Below are 18791 nucleotides of genomic sequence, written 5' to 3'. Positions count from 1 at the left end.
AGTATCTCTGTGGAAAGATGGAACAAAATCAGTATACAGATTTTGTTCAATGGATTTTAGGCACTCAGTGTCAATCCGTATTGTTGTGAGTCACGCATGAGTTCAAGCTAGAACTGTCCTAAGAGCTAATCTAATTTGTCTGGATAACAAATCAATTTTCAGGAGGACAAAAAGCATAGAAAGATGTTTCACTTGTTCATCACTAAGAACAGTTTGATACTCACACTATGTCTATGAATGCATGACCTTACTATTTCCTTCATTATCTTGCCTTAATTTGCAGAGTTAAAATCACTGGAGATAGCAGATGAGCCATTGTTTTCAATCAGTGCCACAGACTGAAAAATGAGTAGTGTTTGTTGAGGTACTATAGGCTTCTTTCATTGTAATTTTGCAACTGAAAGGTTTGCATGAATATTCATACGCATTGAGGAAGGTTTTGGTCCACCTGCATCTTCAGTTTGTTTCTCACACCATTCCTTGGGCACAGGAATGGATCATATGTTGAATGGTTCTCCTAAATAAAAAAACAAAAGAAATCTTGCAATGCAAAGTATATTTGCAGAATTAGATCAAAAGGTGAAATTCAAATTAAAGTAGCATGTGGGAGTGTAGTTTGTGCCTTCATAACTATGTTAGGTTTTCACCCATAAACCATAATTTAAAATAATATTTTTATTTCAATAAGCATAATTAGAGTTGCCTTTTAATCTACCATAACAGTGCTAAAAGGGTCACTGTCAAAATAAGGAGATTTCTTAAGAGGTTTACTGTGGTTGTTAGTTCCATGCTGTTGAGTTTTGTAACTCTTGGTAAATTAAAATTCCTTTGCCATGAAGCAAATAAATTGTTAACACATCTGCCTTGCTCTGCAGGCTTGTAATCCTAAATATGAAGACTTTGACAGGACTGGTTCTATATGTGCCAGTGAGAACATCAATAATACTCTGACACAATATCGGTGGCTTGTAAGTGCACCTACTGGTCCTGATGGTGTGACTAGCCCCATGAAGGAGGTTGACTTTGATACCTTCTTCACTTCCTCCAAGATGATTACGCTCGACTCCATTTACTTTCAAGCTGGTTCTCGTGTCCAGTGTGCAGCTCGTGCTGTGAATTCAGATGGGAATGAGGGTCTTGAGCTTATGAGCCCTATTGTAACTATAAGCACATCAGAAGGTAAGACATCATCACCTATTGCAAAACCCCCAGACCTCCTTTGGATCCCAAATTCCATCCTAACAAAATCTGATTACGTGATCAGATGTTTTAACATTACAGTCTCAGACTTTCTTGTGTTGTTCATAGAGGTGGTGCAAAAACTCTCTTCTTAACACAGCAGAGAATTGTATAAAGAAAATGGTTTTCATCTTTGCTAGTTCTCCACGTCTTTAAGTAGTTAATCTACATAGCAAACTTGTATGTTCAGGAGAACAGTATATAATGTGCTTTGGAATTAGTGAAACCTGGTTTCTGTTGGGTTTTGAATTCCACTGTAGTAATGTTGCAGTACAATCTCAGTTCCTATTAGACATTGGAGTACCAACATGGGAGTGCTATTATGAATGCCTAGCCAGAAGAGAAGCTTCATTTGGCATTCAGACCTCACTGGACACCTGCGATTCAGTGTCTTCCTTGACTAAGGACTAAAGCAACTGGTGTCTAATAACGGCATAGAAATTTTTTTCATGCTTGATTATTCATTATATTCATCCTTATTCTTCGTTCTCTGACACTGTCTTTGTCTCTCTCTGATTCTCTGATATCTAATCAATACTGAACTGATGCTGCATTCTCTCAGCCAGCAGCTACTGTAGTCTACCTCCTTTGCCCTGCCAACTCTTTTCATGAAACTTGTACTGAATAACGTTATGAAGCAGAGATGAAGAACTGACATGCACACAAGTACAGTCTGATAGCGCATGCTATTTTGTTGTAGCAATCACAGATACTTGTATTTATTGTATAATATGAACAATGAGTAATTATCAGCAATCAAGGTAAATTACAAAACATTGTATTTTATTACCCTTCTGCAGCCATTTTGCATTCTCTGTGTCATCTCTGCTGCTTTTGTAGCTACATTAATTCTTCTGGGTTTTGTGAGTTCTTACAGTAGATAATAAATTACATGATTGTTCATTTGCAATATAATTTTCATTTCCTTGGCCTTTCCAACTAAGTATTTTAGTTTAAACATTTTATTTTCTACTAAGTTAGGGCTTTAAGGACCTTAATGAATGGAATTTCTACTTACCCCTGTCCTTTATGCCACATTTTGACTGTAGGCTCAAGTCACCTTTGTTTGCACTATCAGGAATCCTACACCCTAAAGAGGAATCTATCTAAGGGTATTGTACACAAGGTGCAGCGTAGTGCTTGTTAAAGGCAGACAACCTTGTGCTGCGTGAGCTAGTTTAGTTATGTGAAACAGTCCGGCTATGTTAGTGTTATAACGCATTATTTGGATTACTCTTGACAAATTAGCAGGGCTAATTAGCTCAGGCTCAGGACTGAATTGTCATGCATATATTACTTCTAGTACCTGAGCTAACTTGTGATGTGGAAGTCAACAATACTGAAGATTGTGTACAACATAAAGGGAGCTGTTAGATGCTATTTTGAAAGAAGTGCAATGATCAAAGCACCCTGCCAAAATCCTGAATATTTTGAACTTCGAGGATGCTTGACCTCCAGTGCATAGACCAAATTCTCAAAAGTAAGTCAGATTGTGCAAAAAATTGTATTTAACCTCTTTAGCACATCTTACTTGCATTTGAGAAAAACAAACAAACAAACCAACCCCAAAAAGCTATCATGTGCAGAAGAGAAATTTTGTTTCCTTATGCCAGAAGTTTCCAACTTGGAGCCGTGGAGCCAGATGAAGTCCACCAGAACCAATAAGTTCTCCCAGAGGAGAGTCCTGCCTCCTCTTTTCTTGTAATCCCTCAGAAATGGGCGAAGAGCAGAACATAGGCAAAGGGAACTGTTTTGATTTTCCACTTCTGCTGGTTTCTTTCTTAGAGTACCCCATCACATGACATTGTGCTATGATTCTTGTGGCCAGAATGCAGACACTTCTGCATTGGACTATGCAACTAGAAGTTGCATGTATCTCAGATCATATGATTACAAACCTAATCTTCTGGTCCTACAAACCAAGAGTAATAGTGGAACAGGTTGAGCTAACCCTGGAAAGGATGGCCAAAATAAGTTATAGATTCTCCTTTCTTGGAGAAATTCAAAATTCAACTGAACAAGGCCCTGAGCAACTTGATCTAACTTTGAAGCTGCCTCTACTTTGAGCACAGTATTTCTAGAGATCCTTTGACACAATTATTCTAACTACGTTTTGATCACTAACGGAACAGGAGGTTCATAGAGTCCTATGAAGGCATATATAGGTCCACACCCCAATCCAGTGCCAAAACCAGCTGAACACTGATCAGGTATCTTCCGTAAAGCTATGTATGTGCTTAAGAGGTGGGAGGAATTAAAGCGTATGCCTCTGAGGACCTCTGTAAAAAAGTATGGCACTTGGCACTGACTTTGCAAGTATGGTTGACACACGCAACTGAAAATCTACAGGTGCAGTATCATCACCTGGTTTTGAAAATGTGGTCCAGTTGATCGAGTAATGATTTCTGTTTGAATCGTCTTTTGCATAAATTCCTGTTCAAACCTCTGGTAAACGCTGCTCAAAGCATTTACCTGTCATTCAAGAAAATTCTCCTTGTTTTGGAAACTTGTACAGTGGAAAAAGTGCATCTGAAAATAGTGCAAGGGAAAGTATAGATTATTTCCTCTGGACATAAAGTAAAGTTGCTTTCTCTTTTTTCCATTAGGTCTTTGTCAACCCCGTATGTCAGGAGTAGTTGGAGCAGAACCATTCTCTGCCAAATTGCGCTATACTGGCCCAGAAGATCCTGATTATGCCAACCTCATCAAACTGACAGTCACAATGCCACATATTGATGGTATGATATAATCAGCTGTGGAGTTGAGAGAACTCATACAGCAAGCTGTTATTTGAGCTATTTTATTGGTCATGTTATTTAATCTTTTAACATGTGGGACCAGAGAAAAATATGATGAATGTACAAGTGCAGTTTGCAACAAGGTGCATAAGATAGTGTATTGATACATAGTCTTTGATATGAAGATTAAGTGTTTTCAGATTAATTGCATATTTTTTGTAAGCTGGGCTAGACCTACCCTTTGTAAAACTCCTTTGAAACGCACAGAGATATACCAGAGAATAATTTATTTATTAAAAAAAATATAAAGCCATTTAATTACTATGCGTTTCTGAAAAAATCACAAAAAATCCTGATTGAAAAATATGTTGGAGATTTAGAAATATTTTGTTTGGCATTTCATAGTATAAAGACATAATTATTGTGGATAACATTCTCATACACACTTAGCATATCAACTTCCTTTGAATTCTAAAGTACATTAATTGCTGTAAGTACAAAATGCAGAAGCACTGCATGGCATGCTTAGTGTTTGACAAACTTTGGCTAAATTAAGCAGCTCTGACCACTGAAATTTAGTGACAGTGCTATAAATTAATGTTTTTTAGGCATGCTGCCTGTTATTTCTACAAGAGAGCTCTCCAACTTTGAGCTGACACTTAGCCCTGATGGAACTAGAGTTGGAAACCATAAATGCTCCAATCTGTTGGATTACACAGAAGTGAAGACCCACCATGGTTTCTTAACTGCTGCTACCAAAAATCCAGATGTGATTGGAGAGACCATTCCCTATCAATACAGCCCAATAATTAGAGGCTTCAATACCTTACGCTTCTACCGCAACCTGAATCTGGAAGCCTGTTTATGGGAGTTTGTTAGCTATTATGACATGTCCGAGCTCCTCACGGATTGTGGAGGCACCATTGGGACAGATGGACAGGTACGAGACTGTAACTTGACTTTGTACTGTGTTCTTAAAATGAAAGGTTTCCCTTATAATGTGTCTATGCTAGTAAGTGATTTTAGAATTAATTTAGTTGAAAAGTATTCTTTTTTTTCTTAACAAGAAATAGACTTCCTCTAAGGCCAGCTTATTTCTTAAAGCTATCAATATCCATTCAATACTAATAGCCTATATGTGAAATCCTTGTCCAATTGAAATTAAGGGAATAATTTCGTTTGAATGAAATTTCCTATGATTTTCTCCCAATACAGTTTTGATGTATTTTAGGACAAACCAATTCCACTTTTACTGTATAGTGAGCCACCTTAGTCTTTTCTTAGAATGAAAACCTTCTAAAGGATTGCTTTTAGCACATTGATACTACTGGGCTATTTAGTACTAGTCATGGTGTATCTTAAAAAAGAGTTTAAAAAGAATTATGAAGAGCCTTCTTGCTGATAACAATGGACGGCCATGTCCTACCAGCTGCTTGGCTCTGCTGATCTCTTGCCCACTGGGTAACAAGACCCACCAGTGCAGACAGCACAGTGGTCTCGCATTACCCAGCAGAAAATTCCTTGGTCAGGAAGCAAAAGAAGCTGCCAATATGGAATGACTGAAGAACAGAGCTGTGAAAGTGGTTGGGGAGTTAAAACAAACAGATTGCAGAGATCTTCAGATGTCCTTTTGAAAATTATTTCTAGAAATCCATAGTAATGTGGAAGCAAAAGGGTGCAGGATTTCTTCTGGTACAGTGACAGTGAAGTTAATCCCTAGGTCTTCCTTGAATAATTACTACATAAGCCTGTCTGATCCCACTCAGGCTCTGGAGTACAAAAGCTGTAGCTATGAAGAACAATCCTTCATAACACAGAAAAATCTTTTTGGGGAGTAATCCTACAGGCTGGAAGAAAGACTGGAAATGGAGTACCTCATTTCAGAGAAGTCCATCCACAGCTGTGTGGTAAAGCTAACTCGCTTTCCTGGCTCACTAGCCTTCCTTGTTGAGCCACTGTGGAAAGGACGAGGCCACTGTGTGAAATGGCCATAATTTCTCTGCATTCTAACAGGCGTTCATTTTGCCAGGGACCCATCTGCTTATCAGACCTCAGTACGCTTATGTGCACAAATTCTTACTTTGTCAGTCTCAAATGGCATGAGGCCTTAACAGATAAGAAAAGTGTGTCGTTGCCCAAAGAAACCTATGGGCATGTGCAACAACAAAGCTATTTTACTACTAAAAGCATAGGTGCCAATGGACATATAGATACCTAATCAGATAAGCTGATTTTTCTCTTTTTTTTTTTTTTTTTAATAGTTGCAGGCCTAAAGTCCACCTCACTCTGTGGGTGTCCACAGGTGGTCATACAGTCAGTTAGCTGGACAAGAAATTGCACCAGGCTCTCTTTAGCTCTTGGTTAACTTCCTAACGTTCTGCCCCTTTTAACTAGAGATTATATACTCTGTAAAGTATAAGACCAGAACAAAATGCAGCTTCTGCCCTTCTTAGATACAAAGTCCTTGATGAATATGTCATCTCAGTGCTCTGTCATCAGTTCTGGTTCCTTGTCTGTTACAGAGACTAGGTCAAGGTCTCTGCCTTAATGTTGGAAGCTCACTGTTGGTACATCTGGTTGGGGTTGCCCCTCTGCTACAAGCAGATCCTCCTACAGGTACATTCCACAGGAACTATGAACCTGTCAGAGGGAAGGGGAAGGCATGCAAGTGTGGGATGTAAACCTTACATGTTCCCATAAGATAAAAATGTCAGCAGTCTTCACTGTTCTTAGAATGGTTTCATTTCTTCAAATCATCATTCCTTTGACTATCTCCTTAGGCCAATGCAATATGCAACCGTATATTCTTATTTCCCACACAACACAATCACAAGCACATAAGCACATGCAGCTCCCCAGCAGCTGTAACTCGGATCCTGTGACCTATGCAAGCCGCTTCTCCAACAGTGAAAAGGAAGGAAGACCTGGTACAAATCCTTTCCATTTAAAATACTTTTTCATCCTTTGGAGAAAAGGTTGAATAGCTGGTTTAGACAAATGTGTGTCTAAATAAAACCTATATATGTCTATATGCATATAAACAGAAGAGAAAATAAGCACCATTCCAATATTTTAGTCAATGAAAACAACCTGTATATTCAGTTGTGGAGGACATGCATAAATGGTAATGTGGCCAAGGAAGAGAGCTGTACTTGCCTTAAGCTCCAGAAGCATTATGTACTTTAGGTAAGATCCCTCATTTAAAAGCAGAGAGGGATGAACATGAGCTATGAGCGCCATAAAACTGCAGCTGAAGTCATCCTTTAGTGCCTTGTAGGTTATGGCTAAAAGGTTACAGTATGTTAAGTGAAATATCAAGCTGAATTACTTCTAGCAGTGAAGCATTGCCCCGCAGCCAGTGTGCGCTTCACTGCCCTCCCTGTTTCCCCCACCTCCATTTAATTCTTCTCCAAGTTTGGTCTTTATCTTCACATGACCCCCTCCAGCTGAGAGGGGAGGCAGTCAGTGCCCTATCTCTGTGGTTGTCACCATTGTTGTTTTTTTCTCCTTCAGTGAACAATTAATAATCCTTCTCTGTGAGAGGAAAGCTGGCAGCTATGGTCTTCACCATGTTTTTTTAGCACACAAAGGAAGCTTAAGTTCTATTATACAGACAGAACAGATAAATAACAAAAACACTCTTACCGCATCCTGCTACCAGTGCAAATTTAATAGCTTGAATTTACTAGATATTTTGGCTAGATCTTTAAGCTCAAAATTCTGTTTCTTGAATCTAGCTCTCCAGTACCTGTATGGTCAAACAGACATAGCACTGTTGATTCAGACAGAGAGATTTCATGAAAGCAACTAGCAATATCTTGCGTGATGGGGACCCTCACTTTATGGGAGCTTCTACTGTGGTAGGGGAAGATGACCTTCAGTCAGCAAGAAGTGAGGTGGGAGACCTGCAGCTGGTGTAGTTCTTCTGGCAGTGCTCCTAGGGTTTGTTGCAGGCTGCAGCTGTCTTAGCCAGTTCCCATGAACTCATGAACTGTCATAATACATACAGAGAAGGTCTTAGTTTTCTTTTTTCTTTTGAGGCCTTTTGCTTGTGACCCATTCTCTTTCTCAATTACTCTGTGCATGAGCAAACCCTGCGTGAGTTAGATGTAGCACTCTTTTCAGTATACAGCTTGATGCTTTGTTCCTGGGGTCTGCCCATATTCACCACATCTGAAAAATCAGGCATTTATGTATCTAAGTATGGATTTAGATGTGCAGCTTAAGGAACTTATATTTAAAAATAAAAACCTGCTCCTCTTTAAACGGAGCTAATTCATTTGGGTTATAGTTCTATTCTGGTTAAAGTTAAGGTCAGATTTGACGATTAGCAGCAACAGTTTTCTTTTGGACAACCTACAGTCACAGCCTAAAATTCAATGTCTGTCTTTGGATATGTATAGGCCTTAAAAATGTGGAACTCATCTACCTGAGGGCTGTCTTCCTGTATTTTCAGGTAGTTAATAAAGGTTGGACTTTACTTCATGGGGACATTGTAAGAGTCAAGTACTACAGACATCTCACATTCTTGAGACGCAGGTGCTAGAACAATGACAGATATTCATGAAAGAAAGTTAAAAAATGAAACAGTGAAAACCAAGAAAGTGACTATCCTTTAATAAAGTATATATTGAAGTGTTGGCCTAGATTTATTTGATAAAGTGTGAAGTATCATTTGATCTCATTTTCCACTGTTATAACTGTTTGCTGTAGCCAGAATAGAAGGCTTCTGTGTGGTTCTGGCCAAGTATTTATATGTGGACGTTGCTTTCCTTAGTTCCAGTCCATTGCCAGACTTGTCATAGGGAAGCAAGGAAATTGCCATTCAAACAAATTTTACTAAAAACAACTAGTTAAGCAAGTCTTTGACAGAAACAAGAAGGTGAAGAGCATATATTAAAATACTTGCACGTACAGATTGATACCTTGAAGCTACTGTAATTGAGTACAGCTGAGCAGTTTGTTCTGTTCTCTAACAAAAACAGTTATTTCTGGCCAAAACTGAAAATTCCAGTATGTTCAGTTCACATTTATGCTACACATGTTATGGCACTGAGTGTTTGAAAATCCCATCTGAAAACAGATTTTAAAATCACTAATGTATTGCCGCAGCTTATACGAGGTAGCTTGCAGAGGCTTTTTGTTACGCAGAAACAGTATATTTCTAGCTTTGCTAGTTCTAGTTTTACCAAAATCATACTTTAAGGGGAAAAGTCAGCTCTTCTGAAAATCTCACTAGATGCTGTAAAATGCAATAGACAGAAATGTCTATTTTCAGATCTTTATGTTCAGTTCAGTCACCATCAGTCAAGTTTAAGAAAACCCTGCAACTTGTATTCCCTTGACATGAAAGCTTACTAACAGTCAAACCTTTTTTTCTCCAGCTGCAAACACATGTATTTAGTAAGTGCTGTGAAGAAAAAACTCTACTATAAAGTTAATGCACCAGCTGTGTAACACAGTCACAGGTTAAATTTTTCAAGGAGCTGGCATTTCAAGGCTGTATTGCATTCTGCTTTCCATTCAGACTTCTTTAAACAAACCTGCTTTGCATTTCACCTGTGACCTACCTGGCTGCGTGCCTTCTTGGGGCCAAATCTTAGCTATACCATATTGGTATTGTGTAAACATTGTTAAGCCCGTTGTTAAGCTTGTGTGACTCAAATTCACAGACATAGCAAGTAAATGCAATAGAAAATGAGGCTTAGGATAATTTGGAGGACAAAAATACAATTTTCATGAAAATTTTGTTTCACTGGGATGTACAATATGAAACACGAGCTTCTGTTATTTCTAATTTCTAATTCTGATTTTATCAGTACTAACAGTGCACACACACAAACACACTGCCAGGTTCTGCCCTCTGGAAATGCAAGCCTGATAAATGAAACACAATATAAATGCAGAACAGAGTCCATGCCCCAAAGCCTTAACTGAAAATATTTTTTGTTGTAAATATTCTCACTTGTTACATGACAGATTCTCAAACTAATTATGGTTTTTTTACTTAATGAAGGTTGACAGTTTGTATCAGAAAGGGGAACAAAAGAAGAACACCTATAGAAACTCCCATTAATATTTCCTAAGTCTTAAATGGGAATTGTCAGTGTTCAAAAATAGACCTTATGCTCTGTGATAATTTATCTTGCAAAGAAAATGTATGAAACTCCACTTCTTGTGTCAATGCCCAGTATAAATCACGTTCTTCCCTCACACATGAATTTTGAGATGTGCTATTTGGATGATTTGTGACGATTTTGATTTTTTCAGATATTAACTGTAAGAGTCTATTCCCTGCTGGGAACACTTTTTATCTTCTTGGGTTCTCCAGACCTGACATTGTGACAGGGCATTAGACACAATTTCTCTAATTCAGCTGAGATGTAGCTGTAGTCTGTATTTCTCTCCTGGTATCACAAGTCACACCCACTTATTATTGTTTAAAATTAATGTTAATGAATATAATTTTGTCAGTACAACTGCTAAAATTGCCTATGCATAGGATGCACAGATGCATAATGCACCTGTTCTGTCTCTCCATAGCAGTTAAGCTGATCCTACACTTACACAGCTCTAAGTTACCATTTTGGTTTCATCAGTGTCACATTGAGATAAAATATGAACAGCTGGCTACTTTCAATAGGCTTTGCAGGCAGTGCTGGGAAATAAAGATAACTCAATGGAAAGAATGTTTTCTCATGTTCGCCTAAACAGCGTTATTAAGAGGGCTAGAGAAGTAAGACTCCTCCATCTGTGTAACACATTCCATCAATTCATTTGTTGGGGGGGTCTGCTCACTTACTCTGACACAGTTTTCCTCTGCAGCTAATTTCCTCTTTTTTATTTTATTTTTATTATATCAAAAAGGTCCTCTGTATTTCATATAGCATGTCTTGAGATTTTTCTTTTCTGACTACTGAAGAATAGTTTTTCCCTCATCGCATTTTCCTTTACAGCAAGAAAAGAGAGAGCCTTGTAAGTTTTAATTTACTGTTAGGAGAGAAATTTATTCAGTAATTCTCTGGCTATCAGTATTGTAGGTTTTCCTCCACACCTGCAAATCCATGAGTGGCTGAAGAAGGGTTTGTGTGCATAAAAACTCAATCAGCTGGTTTAGCAAGAACTCCTTCCTCTCCCTACATGCCATGAATCGCGCATGAGGGCAGCTATACTGATGGAAGCACACACGCATTTATAAGTACATGAATAAATTCCCAAGCTGGGGCAAGAAGCCCTGCTGCCCAGATATCTCTTATGGGTTTTGCTAAAAGAGAAGAACCTTCTAAATTCTAGGGTCCTGGAAACGGAGACAATTCTTTGGCACCATTGTTTCATCTTCCCACAGAGCAGTGGTAATGTATGGCAAAGGAGCAGTGTTTCAGGCAGACTTGCCCCAGAAGGGATCCTACTGCCAGATTTCTACCAGTACAAAACAAGTTGAGCTCACTAACACTATGCTCCTATTGAATGGATGCAAGAAAACCCTAAAATGTGGCTTACAAACCCCATTAATGGATTGCTTTGCTTTATGTACAGTGTACGTGAAGAGGCGATGATACCTTCTACTTGAAAATCAAGAAAAACTTTGAAAGAAGTTTTTTTTTTTACTTGAGGTAGCATAAGATACTGAGCTAGAAGGGGTTTTGTGGATCACTCTGTCCAGGCCACTGCCTTAACTCTAAATAATGTGGTTCCAACACTAGTAAACTTAATCTAAGAACTAATAGGATTTCATGGCCTCACTATTCTTGTTGAATGCCACCACGCTGAGGGCTAGAAATTCTTCTGATTTCTAGGCTATATTGGTCATGGCCATCTTATGCCCGTTTGTTTGCATGTCAGCACCATCTTTCATCATCAGTGGCCCTTCTCCACTGTTCAGCTCCTGACGTGTATAGGCAGCATTCTTATTCCCTCTCAGCCTTTGTTGTGCTAGGCTAAACAACCCGGCTATTTTAGTCTCTTCTCATCAGATAGTTTTTCCATTCCTGTGATTATGTTGATTTCTTTTTCTACAATCTACAATGCAAATTAGGCTTTTTCAAGCACGGATGATCAAAGCTGCCCCAGATAAGCTCTCACTGGTGCTCTGTATAATGGCATGCATGCTTCTAATTTCTACCCCATTCCTCGGTTTATCTTAGGATCATATCACATGGAGAGGCTAGGAAGGTCATAGTTATGATGTGATCAACCCACATACCAACATTTTTTCTCCCCTCTATTGTTTCTAACCAATGTCTTTCATTTCTACCAGAAATCCCGGTCACTAGTTTCTATTACCTTATACTTTATGCTCTAAGATTTCATCTCACTTCTATTATTCTAGTCCTCAAGGTCATTAAATTCTCCCTGAGAGATATTCCAGTCCTCCTCTACATTATCATTGAGCATTTTGTATGCTTCTTTTGCAAGAGGATAATGGACATATATTAAATCTTCTTCCATGTACCTTTGTCTCTTCCTCATAAGCAAACTGAATTTCAGATCTTTGACTTCAATGTGTAATTCTTACTGTACAACATGCAGATGTAGAGCAAAAACACACAGAGAAAAGCCAACATAGTTTGTCTGGGATGACTTTTCAATAGCAATGCATTTGTTATACTACCAAATGTGTTCAGTTCTTTATACTGTTCCAGGAAATACCAAATCTTCAAGGTTACTCCTGAATCAAAGGGAAACCATGATACACTGTAGAGTTGCATCATAGCTATATTTTTTTGATAGAAGTGAGAATTCTGTGTTGTTATTTGGAACAATTTAGCACATCCATGTCTGAAAGAATTGCTCAGATATCCATGCAGGTATCCCAAAGATAAACTTGAAACTTAAATAAGACTAAAGAATAATATTTTTGTCTAACTTCAATTTGTAATCCAGTACATATAGAGAAGAAACCCCTTTTTTTGTTCCAGATAGTTCTTGATTGTGTTTATGTAAAACCAACAAAGAAGCATTAATATAAAATAATCTATAACTATGGCATCTCATATTATCTACCAGGCTGCCTTACTGCATGGTGCTGTGTGTTTCCAGACTGTCTACTCTCTAAATGCTGGCACATTTTAAACAGCATAATTAACAATGCAAACAATATAAGTGGAAAGGGTTTTGGTAGCGTGGTGTGTAGATCAAGGAGTGCCACACGTGCAAGTGAGTTGTGGCAACTATGGACATTTGCCATAATGAACTCCTTAATTAGTTCAGAGTATTTAGTCAGTGCAGGCAGTAAATTTGTGGTTTCATAGTATTACTGAAAGTTTTGTCTGGCATTTGGAGATGTAAAACAGCTGCAAGGTGATGGACATTCAGCCTCCTGGCATGCCACTGGGTGAACCCAGAAACAGTTTGATTTTTACACAGCTTGTAAAGGTCTTTGAATGTTGGGTTTTTTTAATAGTGCAAAACACTCTCTAGAAGCCTGTAAGGTAATCACTCCAGGGAAATGTTCAGATCTACAAATTTACATATGGAATTTCTATTGGAAGTAAATGAGAGTTCAACACCATTTATGCCTTTGAAAAGTTTCCCACTGGGAGATGATCTCAATGCCTTTCCTTCCATGTCTTTCTAAGAAAATCCAGAACGTTCTACAAGGATCTGGATTGCACATTTCTAATCAGAGAGATGTGAATGAAAAAGTATTTGTAACAAAACATAAATGCAAAGTCTCTACAGAAAGTTTTGGATCTATGTATCATGTAAGAGCCATCTTAAGAGGCAACAGTCTACTGACACTGTTCTTCTTGCCTTTTTTCATCAAAATATATATGAAGAATATGTAACTCTCTGATAATAAATACAGTGCTATTGTTTTGTACAATATATGCATAAAGGGTCTATTTTTAAATCTATATCAACTTGCATATTATTTTTAGTTCTTCCAGACGGTGGCAAACAGTATGATTTGTGTGTTTGCATGCAGTATGTTAGCTATTATCCATGCACAAAGGAAGAAATAGTTCCAGAGATGAATGAGTACAGTCCAAGGACTCAGCCTTGCAATGACATCTGAGCAAATTCAGGGTCTTCCAGAAGACCTTCTGGAGGATAGTAACGTAAGAATGTAAGCAAGAGTTGGTTAAGGCACAAGGATAGTGCAAATGCAAAAGGATATTTGAAAAGTTTTTAAGACCTTCATTTGTAGCCGTGTTGTTTATGTACTCAAACTAAACAAAAATGATGAGTCAAAATTGAGCAGTTTATGTTTTATCAGAACACATATTCAGTTTGAAATACAAAGATGGAACTTGACGGGATGTAAGCTCAGCTGAAATCCATCAAAATGTAGTATTTTGCACTTCATCTGTAATTTGCAAAATGAGAGAATTTGATTCAGTCACGATATTTATTTCAAGTTCTGTCTTCTCGTTCTCTTGCATTCGGATTACCTGTGCAATGCTGACTTTCATGACCACTGATCTAAATAAATAATTCTCCTTTTTATAGGTTCTCAACCTAGTACAGTCCTATGTCACGCTGAGAGTCCCCTTGTACGTTTCTTATGTTTTCCACTCTCCGGTGGGTGTAGGAGGCTGGCAGCATTTCGACCTACAGTCAGAGCTCCGGCTGACTTTTGTGTATGACACTGCCATCCTGTGGAAGGATGGGATCGGTAGCCCACCTGAAGCAGAGCTCCAAGGTGGGTGCTGGATTTCTTTGAATAGATCTCATGTTCTGTTACTAAGAGTATAATTTGCACACAGTATGATGAGTTTTCAATCATTCCAATACTAAAAAAAAAAAAAATTATTATATCATTTATTATCAGCTGCAAACAATCTGTCATTTCCTAGCACTCACAGTCCTCTGCTGGGGTGTTTATGAAAACCAGGTAAAGTTGACATCAGTTCTTTTATTGCAAAGAAAGATAATTTTCTTGTTATGTTTGAAGTACACGTGCAAAAATTAACACATTTATTTCTACTCAGAACCTCAGGGTTCATCATGTATTTGTATTCTGTTACCACACAAGATGTTTGCACTTTAATGAAATTAAATTGAAATGAAATTAAACAAAATTATCTGTGATATTATTTTTTTCTGGCCATGAATGTACAGTTTCAGAAACTTTTGATATTTTGAAAACATTAATTGTGAAACATTCAAAAGATACAGAAATATATAATAGGTATAATAGCCTGTCCTATGTGTTAGAATAGTAAACTGTGAAACATTCTTTAAATGTGATAGATACTGTCAATAAATGTTTATGACTATAATTAGTCAACAAATCAAACTCCATCATTACAGAATTTATCTTTGCAAAAAGTGAATTTATTTTTTTTTAAATAGTGACATACAGATGTCTGTGAAAGATTATAATGTATGGTTACACCTATATGCTGCTTTATTCTTTTTATGCAAATTTACTTAGTATTTCCCAGCATTAAGCTTCAGGTGTTCCATATCTGTCTCAACCTAAGGTAGAATACAGGCACCAGCTATAATTATGTATGTACACTTTTACAGTTTCAGGACTCCAGTGAACATAAAACCATTTTTTGTTTCTGCAAACTCTGTATCTGAACTGCAGAAGTCATTGCTATGCAGTTTCTGTCCTCGTGTTAAGAGCAGGAAATGAGGAGTGGCAAGGGGAATCTACAGTGCATGAAGAATGAAGCACATGTCATGCCATGCCTAAAGAATAAGCCACATGCCACAAATCATATGATGTACTAGTCACAGAATAACAACCAGATCTAATCCTCAGTCTCAGCAGTTATGTGGCGCATCTATGCCACCATTTTCCCGTCTTTGATGCTTTAATTTTTTATTTTTCTGTTTAAGAAGCTGATGGCCAGGCCTTTGGAGATGCTGAACATTGGCAGCTCCCTTTGAAAACAGCCAGCACAAAACACATGATAAACACAGTGAAGTAGCGGAGGGTAGACCCCCAACATATCCCAGTCTGATTTGGGCAGTATTTTCTCACTCCACAGCCTTGCACAATGAGCAGCTGTTTTTCTGGGCAGGGAGGGGTTAACTAGTTTCCAGTTTATTTCCACACCTCTGGATATATATTATTGTTCTACATAAATTCTACCTAAAACTGTAAAGCAGTCAAGGTCTTCTAAAGCCATAATTCATACATATATGTATATTTCTAATGTACCAATAAATGATTGGTACAGGTGATTTTGTACGGGTGGTATACATTCACATTAGTGACTGTGTTATGTTTCCGAAACATTCATGGAGGAACATTCCTTTTTCCTTCTTGCTCCTGGCAAGCAGAATGTGGCACATCAATGGCTCTCTGTAAGGGAGCACTGGAGGAAATGCCTCAACTCTGAAGCTCTGCAGAACTCTAGAGAAAAAGGGACTTGGCTGCAAGCTACAGCAATAAACTACTTCTGACATATAAACAAGGCCTTGTAACCTGAAATTAGGAAATGTTAGCCCAGTGTTTTGGGCCAGATTCATGCTAGAAATTGCCAGCAATGCAAAGCCTATCAGAATGAGTTTCACAGATTCAAGAACCCTCAAGCAGATTGCCATGGAAGCCACAACCAACAGCTACAACTAAATGCTGGTGGGTGCTGCCTTAGGACAACAGATAGGGAGGTACCGATAAAGAGTATCTCTGAAGCAGCTTTCATTAGTAGGAGTCAGCTTGAATACCTGGTGAAAACAAAAGTATTCCCTGGCAGCTGACCATGCTGTTGCCTGAACACAAGCACAGACTGTGCTGTGGACTTCCCTCAGAGTGGCTGTGTGTGTCCGTGATAACATGTAAAACCATGACTTTACAGGGAAGTTCTGTATGTGCTTTGGACATCTGAAGCATTGTGAAAACTCCAGGCCCCACTGTGTAAATTCTTGTTTGAGAAAAATCTTGAGTCAACCCAAAAGGTACCAGCAGGCCCCCTCCCAAACAACTGACATGACAAGGGGAAATAAAAGAGGGGGGCTGGTGTTTCATAGGAGTGTGATTTATTTGTCATCTGCAAGTGGAATAAACCTTGTGAATTGGCTTCTGCTACCAGGTTCCCTGTACCCAACCAGCATGCGTATTAGTGACGAGGGGCGCTTGGTTGTCAACTTCAAGACTGAAGCCCGGTTTCATGGTCTGTTTGTGATGTCCCATCCTGGTAAGCTTAATCTACACTTTAGCAGTACTATAAAAACAAAGACACTCCTCCCAAATTTTGTACTATTCATTTTTCTTATTTCTGCTACTGATACCTGAATTTTTTTATGTACTGTGCTCTTCAGTAAGGATTTTTCCTCTACTTGGGATTTCTTACTTCTCATTGATGACTGTATTCAGATTGGCAAATTTAATGAAATATGCATTGATCTGATGGAAAGCAGATAGTTACACTTGATCAAGAGCCTGATTTATGAAAGATGAAGATCTAGGCCATTCTGTCCACTAGGGATGTATAAATATGGTTTTAATCCAAAAGCTATGATTAGCTATTTATTTATGTTGCTATAGGAACTTAGATAGCATTAAAATTTCTTTTCTAACTTGAAGCCTTTCTAGGTTATTTAAACCTTTTTCGGAGAGTAAGAAAAGGTCTTGTATGAGCATTGTATTACTCTGTTAATTAAACATTCTCACGGCCATTCAGTTAGTCATTGCTGAGGACCTGGTCCTGCAACTTAATCTGTTTAAAACCCACTGCCTTTCTTCAGAATAATCACAGGTGTAAGACTCTGTCTACAGACATAAATCTGAGCATGAATACCAGCCATGGAAAAGATTATCTAGCTAAATTAAATCTGCTGAACAATAATGAGAAGGGAAAAAAATCATTTTAAGAAGTCTCTTCTGGTTTAACTCAGTTTTATTAACGTATAAAACTTCCTCATATTGCTTCTACTTTTAATCAGCTATCCTCTAGCTTGTTAGGTTTTGCCTATCAGGCAGAGCCAAAAGAGTTGCATTGCTAAGAGAAATTATTTTGTGTTCCCTGGGCTGACATTCCAAGTTTAAAACAGGAGGGATTATAGATCTTTGCCACTCTCACTGTTTTGCCTGTCTGTTAAATTTAATCTTCATACAGTTCTGGTTGCCCAAAAGCAACTGTTTAATAGACACTTGAACAAGAATCAAGGGGCCCCAGCTGTGTTGACTGTAATTGATTTTGGTTGATTTTCAGTTAATAAACCCCAGTGCTCTGTAAAGATATTAACATCAACTATGGCATTATGGTTTATGAATTACTGGGAATGTTTTTCAGGCTCTGAGAGTTTGCAGGGAAACACTAGAGGTGACAAATCTGTCTCTTGTCATGTTTCTAGCTTCATCTCTAATTTCCATGGTTATGTCAGCTGATCACCCAGGCCTGACATTTAGCCTCGGCCTCATCCGAAGCGAGCCAACATACAACCAGCCAGTACAGCAGTGGAGCTTTGTTTCAGATTTTGCGGTAAAACCTCAGTCTTCACTGTGTCTTCTGTTGCCCCAGCATGTTAGTTAGGATGTTGGTGGAACACCTCTCTCTCTCTTCAGGTTCGAGACTATTCTGGAACATACACTGTGAAGCTGATAGCTTGTACCACTGCTCCACATCAGGAGTACAGCCTACCAGTGATCTGCAGTCCTAGAGAGCCAATCACATTTGATCTGGATATCCGATTCCAGCAGGTACCGCCCCAATGATACCTTTGTCATGTTTGCTTTTTAGTTTGATTCCCAAATTGCCTTTGTTGGTCTTGTAATGATAGCGCTAGAAACTGAATTTACTTGCTTATAAACAAACCAATTCCTAAATTGGTGGGATAGCACATACTCCTTTCCTGCTATTTAACCAGTTTTACCCAACTGGGAAAGGCTGATGTAGGAGCACAAATGTTTTT

At 38.3% G+C, this 18791-nt stretch overlaps 1 protein-coding gene across 1 annotated transcript in view; it reads left to right on the top strand.

Annotated features, from left to right (window-relative positions):
* FREM2 (FRAS1 related extracellular matrix 2) overlaps positions 1–18791 on the top strand; it is a 145489-nt gene that overhangs the window by 114020 nt on the left and 12678 nt on the right. Inside the window, exons 14-20 of the mRNA XM_087758177.1 lie at positions 876–1179; positions 3846–3977; positions 4586–4917; positions 14430–14622; positions 16970–17074; positions 18234–18361; positions 18445–18579. Coding sequence (XP_087614303.1) covers positions 876–1179; positions 3846–3977; positions 4586–4917; positions 14430–14622; positions 16970–17074; positions 18234–18361; positions 18445–18579 — 1329 coding nt within the window. The remainder of the gene's footprint in view (positions 1–875; positions 1180–3845; positions 3978–4585; positions 4918–14429; positions 14623–16969; positions 17075–18233; positions 18362–18444; positions 18580–18791) is intronic.

Source organism: Nipponia nippon, unplaced genomic scaffold, assembly GCF_047370975.1.
Source record: "Nipponia nippon isolate SJK-2023a ecotype South Korea unplaced genomic scaffold, ASM4737097v1 scaffold_2, whole genome shotgun sequence".
NCBI lineage: Eukaryota > Metazoa > Chordata > Aves > Pelecaniformes > Threskiornithidae > Nipponia > Nipponia nippon.
This window is presented reverse-complemented; position numbering and strand designations above follow the sequence as displayed.